Source organism: Cotesia glomerata, linkage group LG4 (genome assembly GCF_020080835.1).
Source record: "Cotesia glomerata isolate CgM1 linkage group LG4, MPM_Cglom_v2.3, whole genome shotgun sequence".
In the NCBI taxonomy this organism is placed as follows: Eukaryota; Metazoa; Arthropoda; class Insecta; order Hymenoptera; family Braconidae; genus Cotesia; species Cotesia glomerata.
The window spans coordinates 21,152,460-21,167,589 of record NC_058161.1 but is presented as its reverse complement, the minus strand read 5'-3'; the positions used below and the strand labels follow the sequence as shown (position 1 = coordinate 21,167,589).

The 15,130-nt window shown below is 32.5% G+C and overlaps 1 protein-coding gene and 1 long non-coding RNA gene across 2 annotated transcripts; both read right to left on the bottom strand.

The window, feature by feature from the left end:
- Positions 1–4,796: 4,796 nt before the first annotated feature.
- On the bottom strand, positions 4,797–6,154 carry LOC123263958 (ribonuclease Oy-like). Its single transcript, XM_044727004.1, has 2 exons — positions 5,321–6,154; positions 4,797–4,943 (listed from the first exon to the last, which is right to left on the bottom strand). Exons 1-2 carry the CDS (start codon positions 6,152–6,154, stop codon positions 4,797–4,799), a joined length of 981 nt encoding a protein of 326 aa, XP_044582939.1.
- A 2,896-nt stretch (positions 6,155–9,050) lies between these two features.
- On the bottom strand, positions 9,051–9,309 carry LOC123263328. The gene is made up of 2 exons (XR_006509149.1): positions 9,160–9,309; positions 9,051–9,099 (listed from the first exon to the last, which is right to left on the bottom strand). It is a non-coding gene; the product is annotated as an uncharacterized LOC123263328 (long non-coding RNA).
- Between the last annotated feature and the right edge of the window lie 5,821 nt (positions 9,310–15,130).

Sequence of the window (15,130 nt, the reverse complement as noted above, 5' to 3'; positions counted from 1 at the left end):
TCAATTTTTGTTCTATTTGGATTATTTCTTAAGTTGTTCACTTTAATAAGTAATAACCATTTCTTTTAGTTTATTAATCGTGGTTTTTTAAGTTACTCTTCTACAATCGGCAATAGATACAGTAATAATTAGCTTCTAGAGTTACACTATTGGAAAGGAAGAAGAGATTTTCATGCATGGAATTGATAGCATATACGTGCCTCGATTTTATTGATTATTGTTTACTTTATTTTTTCATATAAATAGAGAAAACATTTATTTTAATAAAAATTGGAAAATATCTGTCTTAATGTAACTTTTTTATTTTTAAAATTTTATTAAGTATGGATATGGATTCATCCATTGGTCGGTTGTCTATGAAGTTTTTTGTTTTTTACCGCGTCCCTTTTTATGTTTGTTTTTGATCCTGCAATTGAATCTCAACTGTTTGCTTTATTAACACGTCCAAAATCTTATACCATCGAGAGTCTTAAAGATTTGCACGATCATCAGTACCATGTTTATTTTTATAAAGGAATTAAGGTTGTTCGGACACTAATGCACTTGTAAAAATCAAAAGCTAATTTTTTGATATGTTATAAATTGCTATTTTATACGTCTAAATTAATTTTTTGGAATAGATCTGAAGAAGGGTTATCGTTTAATAAATTATTAAAAAATTGAAATTTAACATGTAGCCTATACCCAGGGAAAAAGGTTTAGATCTGATAAGATATAATTATATCTGGTCAGATCTATTTATATCTGATCAGCTATGGGATTGGAGACATAATCAGATCTAGTCATATCTGATCAGATCTAAACAGATATAACTACACGGGAAAAAATTTCTGGGAAAATTTACGATATAACTATTGTAAAGCTGGACTATACTTTTATTACTATTAATTGTCAAATATTTTAGAAGAAAAAATACTATTTATTAATGAAAAAAATACGATATTACTATTGTAAAAAGTAAGAGATGAAAATTTCCAGTGCTGCCTCTGTATCTATCCAATAAAACTATAGCAAATTTTACAATAGTTGAATTGGAATGTTTCTCAATTAGTGTGAGTGATGGCCGGGCACGGCGCTAGACTCCGAGTTTATGTAAATGTTAAAGAATATGGGTCTTAGTTTACCTCGGATAGCGTAGAGGGAGAGTCTCTGGCTGCCAACACAGAGTTCTGGGTTTGATTCCCAGATAGCATGAAAAAGTCGGTTTCTTTTTTCGATTACTGTACAGGTACCAATTAGTCCAACCTTCTATCTCTCTCCCTCCCTAATATTTCTTTTAAAAAAACCAACTGTGAATTTTTACAATAGTTGAATTGTAAAGTTCACAAACACATATTGTATAATTTGCTCTATAGTATTCGACTTTTTAAGACTCTTGCTAGTCTTATTTTTTGGATAAAATTTACAATAGTAGATCGTAAAAATTACTAAATGAGAAGTATAGTCCACTGTTACTATTTTATTTAGTAAAAATTACAATAGTAAAATAGTAAAAACTCCTTCAATTTTCTTTTCATGTACATCGGAGTTGAAAAATACATCAGACATGAACAGATCTAGTCATATCTGATCAAATCTAAATAGATATAACTATATCTGAGTTGATAAATACATCCCTGAATAAAAAAAAGTATTGAGACAAAGAAAAAAACATTGAAAAGTATTGGATTGACTAGAAAACCAATACCTTCCAATAATTTTTTCTTTGTCTCAATACTTTTTTTTTATCAGGGATTAGACGTGATCAGATCTAGTCATATCTGATCAGATCTAAACAGATATAACTATATTTGAGTGGAAAAATACATCAAACATGATCAGATCTAGTCATATCTGATCAGATCTAAACATATATAACTCTATCTGGGTTGAAAAATACATCAGACTTAGAAAGATTTTATTATATCTGGCCAGATATAACTACATTTGTTAACTATTAATAAATACTTATAATCAATTTTAATAAATATACTTTCTTCCCACATAAATATTTATTGAATGTTAAAAAATATTTATTAGAATTCAATAAATTAAATAATTGTCTTCGAATAAATTAATTTGTTAATAGTTAATAAATCTTTCTACCAGCGTATATTGATAATTAATAATTTGCAAATTTGATAAAAAACTTTGTTCATTATGCATCGACCATGGACACGATTCACATTACTTGTAGTTATTATAAACTCTACTCTTCAAGTAAGCCTCGTAGGTAAACAGGTAATGAATTAGTCTTTCAAGCGTCAGGTCCCAGGTTCGGTTCCCGCGCGCGTCGACTTTTTTTTATGAAAATAATTCTATATAATTATATAGGTCCATTTTTCGTATATAATTATGTATGAGTATATATAATTATATATAATCTTTTTTACCCGGGCAATTTAAAGATCTGACCAGATCTGATTATATCTGGCCAGATCTCGTCAGATAGAGACAATTTAAAGATCTGGCCAAATCTGTTTATATATGGCCAGATCTAATCCGTTTTTCCCGGGTAGAGATTATTGGCGGATTGCACATATATCGATTTATGTGACTAAGGTAAAAGCCCCAATATATGATCATATACTGGTACATGATCATATATTGGGCCTTTTACCTTACCTCATAGGAAGATTAAAAAACAAAAAACTTCTATTTCAGTCAATCAACTTTCGTAGAATACGTCAAAAATAAAATGAAAATTTTCTGACGAAGGCTTTTAAAGATATTTTAATGCAAAAGATGAGAAATTCACGAAAATTTCAATCCGACATATTTAAAAATAAATAAACCATACGATTCAGCGCAGTGTGGCAACGTTGCACAGAATATAACGCGCGAATTTTGAATTGTAATAATTCCTATGTATTTTTACGGGTTATGTTTTTCAACTTAACACTACACGGTGGGATAAATATAAACAGCTGTTAAGCGCAGTGTTGCCAGGTCCACGTTTTGTGAAAAAATACTTGAGTCAAATGTTGACTATTTATTGTTTCTGTTAATTCAATTATTTAATTTTTTTTATTAATAATAATGTTATGTAACGGTTAAATTATTGTAATGAACTTTCGTATTCAAACTTTTAATAGGTTGGCAATAGCCTAGTCGGCTCGGTGCCCGCTTTTCGAAAGAGTGGGACCCGGGTTCGATCCCGGCACGCACCAATATTTTTCAGTGATTATAGATAAAAATATGTGCGTTACGTTGCCAGCCTCTGAACGTGGCAGAGATAGCCGGGCAGCACACGTCTGACTTGAGCGATCACCCATTTTAAGCAACAACTTGAATGAGTGACCGCTCTAGTCAGCGTTGGCTAGCGCGAGGGATCTCTGTACACTAGGAGATGGGCCTAATGCTTCAGTGGTCGATAAAGAAGAGTTTTCTTATCAATCACTGTAGACTTAGCCCAGCTCCGACTGTACTATCATGGGTTTTCTCTGTGGTTTCCCCATGATTCTGTTCCAACAGCCTGAGAGGCAAGGTGCAGGGTAAATACGGTACAGAAAGCACAAGTCGGACCACAGCCGCAAAAATAAAAGCAGGGAATTCGATAATAAAAAATAAAGCAGGAAAATACAGGTTGAGGATATAAACAATTGTAAAATGTAACAGAGTTATTAATATAACTGTACATCTTGAAAAAAAAAAAAAAAAAAAAAAAAAAAAACTTTTAATTTTAATGAAAAAAAAATTTAGATTCTATTATGACTTACGGAGTACTGTCCGTGCAACCTTAAGAACGTGTAGGATAGAGAATATTCAAATTTTGGACAAAATACTGAAACACTTTTTGACCAAGTAATTTTTGAACAAAAAATCATTAAACTTGGCAGAAATATGTTAATAATAGTCCTTCATAAATTGATTCTTCTATTTTTAAATTTGATCATTGAAAAAAAATAATAAAATGATAAATAAATAGGAAGAGTTCGCGCGTAAAACTGCCTTATCTCCGGGCCCATCACGTATTCAAGTAAATAAACTTTACTATAAAGAAATTACTCATACACTTACAACCAATATAATCTTTGAGATTGATTTAATTTTTTTGGTTAATCTTTACTTTAGTTTAGATTACTTATAAGACAGAATTATCAAAATGCAGCTAGGTTTGGATAGAAAACTAATTATCAACAAAAAATTTCATTTACTATAGTAAATAAACTAGAATTTAATTTTTTTGAACAGTGTTGGGAGTATTGACAATCTGCCTGATAATTTTCAGTGCATTTTATGTGTTTCAAATAAACAATCCGATGTATTCAATTGGCATTTGTTATCACTAGTCCAAACTGAATTACCGACAACAGACTGTATTACATGCTCTTAAGCAAAATTTTATAAACGAGCAATTGTGGACGCAACCGTTGAGGATATGAAATATCTTCACCTGTTAAAGGAATACAATCCCGATGATTGTCTGGAGCTAGCTAGTAAAAATAAGACTGTAGCCTGCGTATTTCAATCTAGTCATACTTTAAATAAAGCTGTAAATAAAAATCTACATGTCTCCAGCAAGTTTAGCGTAACAAATGATTTTGTTTGGTCCCGGAGAGACTGGGCTTTGAACGATCGAGTCTATGAAAGAATGTTAAATAAGGTCGAATCTGGTTTTGAAGATTAAATTCTAAGAGATGAAGAACGTAATGTATTAAAGACAATTAAAGCCAATTAAAGACAATATTGTCACCAATACATAAAAATTTTCATAAATATAACAGGTAACAATATTAAAATTAATCTTATAAAAGTCAAAATTAAATAAATATTTATTAATTAAATAATGTGAATTTATAATTTAAATACATAAATTAATCTAGTTTTGGCACATGGTCCAGATAAATTATTTCTCTGTTTCGTATTTCTTGAGTAAGAAGCTTAGTTTCCGGACAATTGATCGGATGAAGTTGCAAATTGTAACAAACTCGAATTTCCTTCAAGTAATTCTCATTTTTAGCCTGTAATAAACAAAATACATAAATGAAGTTAATTATTCAATTTTTAATTTGTTTCTAATTAAATTAAATTTTCAATTTATTTATATTTTTTTTTTTTTAATAAATACAATATATTAATGATAATTATTCAATCCTTAACCCTCTAACAATAATAAAATCTTCCAAATAATATCTTAAAATTTCGTCTGTTAATTCAACTATAAAAATTTGAATTTCGCGCCTTACAATTATCCGAAATGACGTCACTGCCTCTAGCGCCATTTCTCGGATTTCTCGAGTACTTACTTGTAAAATTTTCTTTATCAACCGAATTTATAATAACTTACCAAAAGTAAAAAGAAGAAATATTTCAAAAAATAAATAAATAAAAAACTAACCTTATTTTCAAAAACTTCAACTCTAGCCCTAATTCCAATGGTATCATTGACAATATCAACAATTTCTCCATAAGTCAATTTATCTCCAACTTTGAATCCGCTGTTTATAAAAATCCCCGCCACGTTGACTCTGTCCATCATATTAACCGCCATTTTGAAGTACCCAAGATCGGAAGAAATGAGACTAGAGCGCGAAGCACAGGTGCCATGTTTAGAGAACTCGCGGTCCCAGAAATTGGTCATAGAACAGCCGTGCTGCTTATAAGAACAAATATTGAACCACTTGTTCTCCAAACTGGTCCTGAGTCCTTTTTCTCGCTGGAATCGGTGCTGGTTGAAAGAGACAGATTTCCGCTTCTTGCAATTTTCGGGAACAGCTCCGGTGTAAGAACTGGGCCACAATCCGTGGATCGACCACTTTAGCCGGTTTATGTTATCATTTACCGGCTTGTTCTTGGACAGGTACTGATAGCCTAGAGCCGGGGGCCAAAAAATGCTGAAGGTGAAGAAATTGAAGCATTGCTCTGCTGGTGAGCTGTCTTCCTTGCAAGTCTGGTCATTGACGGCGACTGATGCATCTGGTATCAGAGGAAGATCACTCAGCTTTCTGGTTCGACCTAGACCTGGACTGGACAAGCTGGAATTCATGGAACTGAAGGAACCGCTGGGACTTTGGCTTAGACTTGGACTTCTTCCGAGGCCTGAAGAGCTAGTTAATGAAGACCATGAAGTTCCTGGGCTGGATCTGGGGCTCAGGTTTGAGCCGACGCTTCCTCCGCGGATGAAGTGGGGAGTTTTGTGTTTGGGGATTCGCAGACTGATGGAACGCTCCATTGGTGGGGGGAAGAAACTTTGCAGTGGGCTTTTGCTGCTACGGAGTGCAGGATATTCTTCTAGAAATTATTATTAATATTATTACTATTATTTTAATAATTAATAAAAAAATAATTGTTAATTTGTAATAGCGCCTCAATAATTACTACAATACTATCGTAGTACGTAGTTTGGGTGGGGAGAATAAAAAGAAGGGAAAAGTAAGTAAAGTATCGAGAGTATAAGAATGGACTGAGAAAGGTGGATGGTGGAAGGGGCCCGGTAGCTTAACTGGTAGAGCTCCTGACATGTTATCAGGGAGATCCAGGTTCGATTCCTGGCTTGGTAACCTACCCCATTTATTTTTTCAAAGTTTATCTTTGCTCTCATGAAGTTTCTTTCATTTTCTTTCATTTGTTTAACATCTTTACAACTCGAACAGATACCACAAAACTTCCAGCTTTACTAGTATTCAAGTTCGATGGACCCCATAGAACTAATGCAAAGAGAGAATGTCTTTCGACCAATAGTGCAGATGGAATGTCCATCGCTTGGCTTGAATAAGATTCACTAGTCACTTGACCAGTAGGCATGAAAAAAACTTTAATTGTAATTAATGTTATTATTACCATTATTAAAAGTAGCAGAACTGGATTTCTTCAAACTAAGACGCTCCCCAAAATTATTAATTGGACTAATGCTACTCCTCAATGCTGGATATTCTTCCTTAGAATTTTTTTCAGGAGGAGGTATTTTTACAGTAAGATGTTTTCCTAATTTTTTCAGCTGACTAATACTGTGCTGTTGAACAGGAACATTATCTACTGGCTTATCTCCAGTTTCACCAGCTTCGATATTTATTCTAGGTCTGCTGGGCAATCTCGCAAAACGATTCTTCTGTAAAATAGAATCTATTGGAGCAGAAGAAGAAGAAGAGGAAGATGAAGATGGTTCAGGTGAATTTTTCTGTACCGCTGCTGCTGATTGTTGGGAGCTTTGACCCCAGGATAACGTTGATATTTTGTAAGATTCAGTAGATCTGAAAAATTATAAAAAATTAGGAAAATGGTTGACCCTGAAGGCCATCCCTGCAACTTCCCGCTAATTCCATACCTAGGCGCTTAAAATTGCAATTATGATGTTTTTGAGCTCTTCGAGCTCAAACGAACAATTTATGTGTTGTTTTGAGCTCTCCGAGCTCAGAGAGATAGCTATTTAATGCTTTTAAGCTCTTCGAGCTTAAAAGTCTGATGACATTTTCATAGAACACAATTTTTTGATTTTTCAAACCGCAATAACTTTTGAATGAATCAACTTATTTTTTCGCGGTTTACAATATTCAACGCAATTTTTCTAGTTCTTTTAAAAATCTTAAAGTGCAAACTGGTCAGACTAAAAATTTCATAAAAATTTTGAAAAAAACACTTTTTTCGGTTTTCTTTAGTTTGAGATACCTCTCGGACGAATTTATCAATTTAGATCAGACCGGTGGCGATCAACGTGGTTTTTTGAGGTTAAGAGTTGATCAGTTTTTTGGCAACGATCCGTAAAACCGTTAAAAAGTTATTAAAAAAAAAAAAACAGTTTTTCAAATCTTTGATTTTTGAGATTTCTCAAAATCTACTGGTCCGAATTGGTTCAAATTTTCAGGAAATTCAAGCTTGGCGAAACCCTTCAGAATACCGTTTAGTTTATTCCAATCGGTCAAGCCCTTCAAAAGTTATAAGAGGGTCACATACATGCATATAATACAAAAAACACTATTTTTTGAATTTTCAAACCGTAATAACTTTTGAATGAATAAACCGATTTTCACGCAATTGGCAGCATTCGACACAGTTTTTCAAGCCTCATAAAGAATCTTTATGTTTAAATTGATCGAACTGAAAATTTCGAAGTAATTCCAAAAAAACACTTTTTTTTGGTTTTCTGTCGACAATGATAACTCACGAACGAATCAACCGATTTTGACCGGCGTGGTGGCGATCGACGTGGTTTTTCGATGTTAGGAGCTGATTAGTTTTTGGAATCGATCGGTAAAGCCGTTTAAAAATTATTCCAAAAAACAAATTTGGAAAAATTTTTTTTTGCAGTTTTTTTGAGATTTCTTAAAATCTACTTGTTTGAATCGGTCCAAATTGTATTCAAAATCTAAGTTCAGTCAAGCCCTTTCAAATGAGGCCAACCACGATGAAATCGGTAGAGCCGTTCAAAAGTTATGAGAGGTTCACGTACTCTCACAATACACACACATACACACACATCGCGACCCAAATGCCAAAAGGGCGTATACCAATTTATACGCCCTTTTGGCTTTGCAGTGCCAAAAGAACGTATAGATTTTTTTTTTACTAATCGCTTCATTAACACTTTCTAAGTCTAAAAATAAAAAAATAAATTTCCAAAGCCAAAAGGGCGTATGTTTTAACTTATACGACCTTTTAGCTTTAGAGCATTGAAAATTTAGTGACCTAAAGCCAAAAGGGCGCATAATTTTTTTTGCCAATTGCTTTGAATTGCGATTTATGTTACTAATTTTGCTGCAGGATTGAAAATATATATTGATTATTAAATTACCAATGGGTATTTTCAAAGGTTATTAAGGTAAAAGACCCAGTTATTGACACTTGCAATTTTATTTTAATTAAAAAAAAAACAAATCAACTCTAATAAATTAATAAATATAATTTTTAATTATAAATTTTAAGAAAAATGGTTTTTTGAGAATATTTGATTTTTTTAATTAGAATAAAATTGCAAGTGTCAAACAACTAGGTCTGTTATCTTGTTACAATTTTAATACGAATTCTCTTTATAATTTTAATTAAAAAAAAAAAAAGGGTTGCGATATTCAACATGTCTGCTGGGTCAGAGGTGCGAAATTCAACAATATTAAATGATCTGGATTTATTTTTTGGAGTTAAATTTTATATTTCAGAGCAAAATTGAAAGTTTTTTTATACGCCCTTTTGGCTTGAGGCTAAACTTTTTCTAAAGCTAAAAGGGCGTATGTCTTGAGATATGACCTTTTGGCATTAGTACATTGAAAAATTTTTTTTGACAAATCTTTACGTTTTGAGCAGTTCTAAGTTGAATGGCGAAAAAAAAATTTTTTATACGCCCTTTTGGCATAAAAAACTATCCGGCTGCTGTAATACGCCCTTTTGGCATTTGGGTCGCGACATACATTCAGACATAGTGACAACATCGTGGGAATAGTCAGCGAAACTTCCTGTGACCTTAAAGGTAGTTTGGTAGTTTGGTCGTCGTAATCCGAGGTCAAACTAATAGATATTTTTTTTTCTTTTTTGCAAGTAATCACTCGAAAAATAGCATAAAATATAAAATTATTTCTAATCAGAATTTAATTGAATATTCAATTCATAATTATGGTCAAATAAATAAATAAATATAATAATATAACTATTAAAATATCAACTGACAAGTACTGGGCTATCACAAAACAATAACAACTGTTATAGGTTATGTAAGGTCGGTACCCGAGAAAAAATATTTATATATAATTATATATATTTATATATAAATTGGTTATATATGATTATAAATGAAAAATGGCCAAATATAATCATATATAATTATATATAACAATATTTAATTATATATTTATTACATCTAATTAATTATTGAGTTAATTTTATGGATATAGTATTTAATATGGTCCTACGCAATTCTCTGTAACCAATTATAATGCAAAAAAAAATATCTAGCTATAATTTTACGGCTATAACACCAGCGGTCACCCATCCAACTATTAACCCTGCTCAATGCTGCTTAACTTTAGTGATCTCCGTGCGTCTTGAAGTTTCTGTCTGCTGTGCTGCTGTCTTAGATGACAATGATTCTATGATCTACATAATGTATCATATGAGTTTATCATAAATATAATATAAAAATTGATTTTATAATATATTTGAATAGTCATAATTCATAATTTATTTATTTGACCGAATCTCATTATAATATAAGACTTATTTAAATAATAAAATAAATAATGATTTTACTATTAGGTCGTAACAGAGCAGACCAAAACATCTCATAGGAAATGTAACAAATTTTGTATTTAAGAATTATTTAAACGTAATTATAAACATCATTTTACACTTTTCGTGATTACCAAAAAAAAATTTTTTTTCAAAGAAAAAATTTTTATATATGTTAATTATATATGGGATTATATATAATCTTGGATGGTTGTATATTGCTCCATATATAGTCATTTATAATTATATATGATTATATATGACCTCATATACAATTCCATATATAATCATGTATGGTTATATATAATTATATATGGATCTATATAATCTTGCTTGGTTTTATCTTGCTCCATATATAGTCATACATAATTATATATGATTATATATAACCTCATATACAATTCGGTATATAATCATGTATGATTATATATAATTATATATACTTATATATAATTGTATATGGAACTATATATAATCCTGCATGGCTGTATATTGCTCCATATATAGTCATATATAATTATATATAATCTTATATACAATTCCATATATAATCATGTATGATTATATATAATTATATATGATGATTATATATAATTATATATGTGATTCCATATATAATCATATATAGTCATATATGATTATATACAATTATATATGATTATATATCTATTGGAAAGTTTTTTTTATGGGGTCAAGCTCGCCGATTTTTTATAAATCCCCCATTTCCGGAGTTATTGAACAAGGACACTCATAAGAGATCGTTTATTTTTGCAAAACTTTAATTGATTATATCTCTTAAACGGTGTAGTAAAAAAATCTGATTTTTTTTCTGTAGATGTATTAAGTCATAATCTTTCGAATGAATATAAAGAAATATGGGGTCAAGTTGAAGTCATTTGGCACCCAAACTACCTTAAAACGTCTAGATCTGACGAAAACTCGATTTTCGAAAAACGGGGTGAAACCAATAACTTTCCAACTGTTGAAAATTTTCAATTTTCTAAGCGGGAAATTAAAAATATCAATAATATATTCTTCTAAAAAATTTTATTTAAAAAAAATATACTTACTTTTTATTAGAGAAAAATTTTTTCCCTCCCGCATTTAAAAATTCAGGAGAGATAATTAATATTAACAAAAATTGAAATTTGAGATACATTTTTGTTAATAGTAATATTTCCTCTTTTGTTTATATTTTTTAAAATTCTTCTTCGTTGTCGCAGTCAAAAAACTTTACTAGATCAATAAACTTAAGCTTACCTCTTTATATATTTTTTTGTTCTATATAAATTTTATGTCACTGTATTTGTTAATTAAAAAATAATTCAAATTATTAATAAACCGAATGATGATTGATATTTTTTTTCTTTTTTTGAGTTAATGGAGGTAATACGCAATACTTGATAATAAAAGTAATTGTTTTTAATAAAAATAGATAACTCAAAATTAAAAAAAAAATTTTTTTTCAATATTTTTAATTTTCTTATAATTTTATTTGAATTTTAATTTTAGAATTTTTTAACAAAACAAATTCAAAAATTTTATTAAAAAACATAAATTTTTTATTTTTAATAAACTGAAAATTAAAGAAGAAATAAAAATGACAATTTATTTTTTTTTTTAATTAATTGAGTCATAATAAAAATTTTTTCAAGATAATTAGAAAATTTTTACGTAATAATTTTAAATGTCAAGCAATTAAAATTGTTTTTGTTAAATTAATTGTATTTAATTAGCCGCTGATTAAACTTTTTTTTTCTTTAATTTTATAAAATCAGATAAGAAATTATTTAATTTTTAATTGTCGACTATTGCGATGTACCAATAATAGGTTTATGTTATATAATTCTATTACAAAAATAATTTGGAAATTCCTGGTAATTAATTTGATAAAAAAAGTAATTTAATTTTAAATCACAGGAGAAATATTTACGAAATCCAGATTGACCAAGATCTAATTAGATCAATATATTAATATATTATTATCCTCGATATATTTTTCCATCTGTGTCTTCACAAGTTGTTCTAAAATTTGTTCAAGGATTGGAAGTGTATTAATTGGCCTAAAGTGTTCAACGTTATGCGGTTGTGGCTATTCACACCGTTGTTGCGCGCGCAACTTGTATGTTAAATTCTATACCACACTATATTACCTCAATTTTGAAAAAATCTGTATGGTATAGTGTGGTATAGAATTGAACATGCAAGTTGCGCGTGCATCAATGGTGTGAATAGCCTTAGCCCAACATTATTGCTATTTTTAGTAGATTTCATAGAAATCTAACTATTGCATTGGTACTCATGCCGGAATTTTTGAAAAATTATGCTATATATCAATTCAGCTTGTCAAGCGGATTTAGAAAATACGTATGGTTCAAAAGCTTATATATGTATGTATTTATCGCGTTTCCGATGCCATAAGGGCGTTTAATAGCCCAAAAAAACGTTAAAAACCCATAAGAGCGTATAATAAATTTTTAACTTCCCCCTAAGAAAATCGAAGATTTAAAAAAATCAAGAAGTTATTGGTTTTACCACGGCGCCAACCGATTTCATCGCGGTTGGCGCCATTCGAAAGGGATTGACCAAACTTAGATTTTGAATACAATTTGGACTGACTCGGACTAGTAGATTTTGAAAAATCTCAAAAAATTTTACTAGTATAAAAATCTCGAGATTTTACTAGAATCAAAAAATTAGGAAAACGGTTGACCCTAAAGGCCATCCCTGCAACTTCCCGCTACCTTCATACCTTAGCGCTCAACAATTAACTTATTTTTTGAGCTCTTCGAGCTCAAAAGGCTGATAGAAGTTTCATAGAACACTATTTTTGGAATTTTCAAACCGCAATAACTTTTGAATGAATTAACCGATTTTTTCGCAGTTTACGGCATTCAACGCAGGTTTTTTTAGTTCTTTACAGAATCTTTAAGCACAAATTGGTCAGACTAAAAATTTCATAAAAATTCTAAAAAAAAACATTTTTTTCAATTTTTTTCGACAACGATATCTCACGAACTAATCAACCGATTTTGACCGGGCTGGTGGCGATCGATGTGGTTTTTTGAGGTCAAGAGCTGATTAGTTTTTGAAATCGATCGGTTAAGCCGTTTAAAAGATATTTCAAAAAAACGAATTTTTGGAAATTTTGTTTTTGAGATTTCTCAAAATTCATCGACTCAAATTCTGTAAACTAGTATTAGAATTCTAAAGGCAAAGGAACTCTTTGGAACGCCGCTTATTTTGATCGAATCGGATGATGCGTTCAAAAGTTATGAAAGATTTACATACATACATACACTCACACACACACACACACACACACACTCACACACACACACACACCAGATGGAAGGGTGGAACGAAGAAGTATTGCCTGGTGGCGACCCTAGACATCAGAAATGCCTTCAACTCCGCCAATTGGGAATGCATCATGCAGGCCCTCCAAGAGAAGAATGTACCAGAATACCTTCTTAAGATCGTAGCAAGCTACTTTGAAAACAGGGTCCTGAAGTATGACACGAAGAACGGTCCAAGGGAGTATGCTATTTCTGGAGGTGTACCACAAGGTTCAGTTCTAGGCCCGCTCCTGTGGAATATTATGTATGACGGCCTATTAAGACTAACTCTGCCAAGAAACGTCAAACTCGTAGCATATGCAGACGACGTAGCCGTAGTGATCGTTGCCAAACATCTTGACGAGATAAACCATGTGTTCGATCTCACTTTCGAGCGCGTTAACCGGTGGATGGACGCAGTGAACCTGCAACTGGCGCAACATAAAACTGAGGCAGTGCTTATTACCAGCAGGAAAGTGGTAGAGACAATTAAGCTGAAAGTCGCCGAACAAGAAATCACATCACAACCTTATATTCGATATTTAGGAGTGATGCTTGATGCCCGACTCAACTTTAAGCAGCAGGTAGAACACGTCAGTGTCAAGGCGTCAGCAGTGGGAACAAGTCTAGCACGACTGATGCCGAACATCGGAGGCAAGCAGAGCAGAAGGGTACTGTTATCATCTGTAGTCACATCGGTGCTTACATATGGTATATCTATTTGGACCAACGCTCTCGAGATGCAAGAATCATGGAGGAAGGCTGGACCAGTATACCGACGGTGTGCCTTAAGAGTCGCCAGCGCCTTCCGCACAATATCCGAGGAAGCAGTGCGTTATTTCCGAACTCTGCCTCTCACAGTCCTCTCTGAGGAAAGACGGAACCTTTATCATCGTAAAAGGTCAACTACACTAAGCGCTGAAGAGCTGAGAACTGAAGAACGGCAAAACAGCTCGCACCGATGGCAGCTCCAGTGGGACGCTGCAGAAAAAGGAAGATGGACGTATCGTCTTATACCGAGGATCGACGACTGGCTGAACCGGAGTCATGGAGAGGTTAACTACTACCTTACGCAGATGTTGTCAGGACACGGCTGCTTCCGAGCCTATCTTCACCGCTTTAAGCACGACGATTCTCCGGAGTGCCCATCCTGCCCAGGTGTCGCTGAAGACGTGGAGCACGTGATCTTTGCATGTCCTCGTTTTAACCAACAGCGCGATGAATTAGAGAAGATTCTGAAAGAGGGTATTCGAGCGGAGACACTAGTAGAAGAAATGGTGTCATCAGAAGCTGTCGCGAACGACACGAGCACCTTTGCCACTGAAGTGCTTACAGGTTGTTGATACGGTCCATCGAGAGCAAAAGAGCAGAAAAACAGAAACTAGAAGGGAGATAGAAATAAAAAACATCTTAGCCACCAGAAGGAAGAGCGGCAGCTAATTTCACTCCCCTGCGAAGAAATGCCTACGGCGGTACCATGGGGATCAGAGGATAGAAGAGAAAGGGGTTTAGGGCTTGGTGGTAGGGGCGTTAGTGTCGAGTTAGTATGACGCTGCGTCGAGTCGCCACATATCAAAACACACACACACACACACACACACACACACACACACACACACACACACACACAACCAGATGGAAAGGTGGAACGAAGAAGT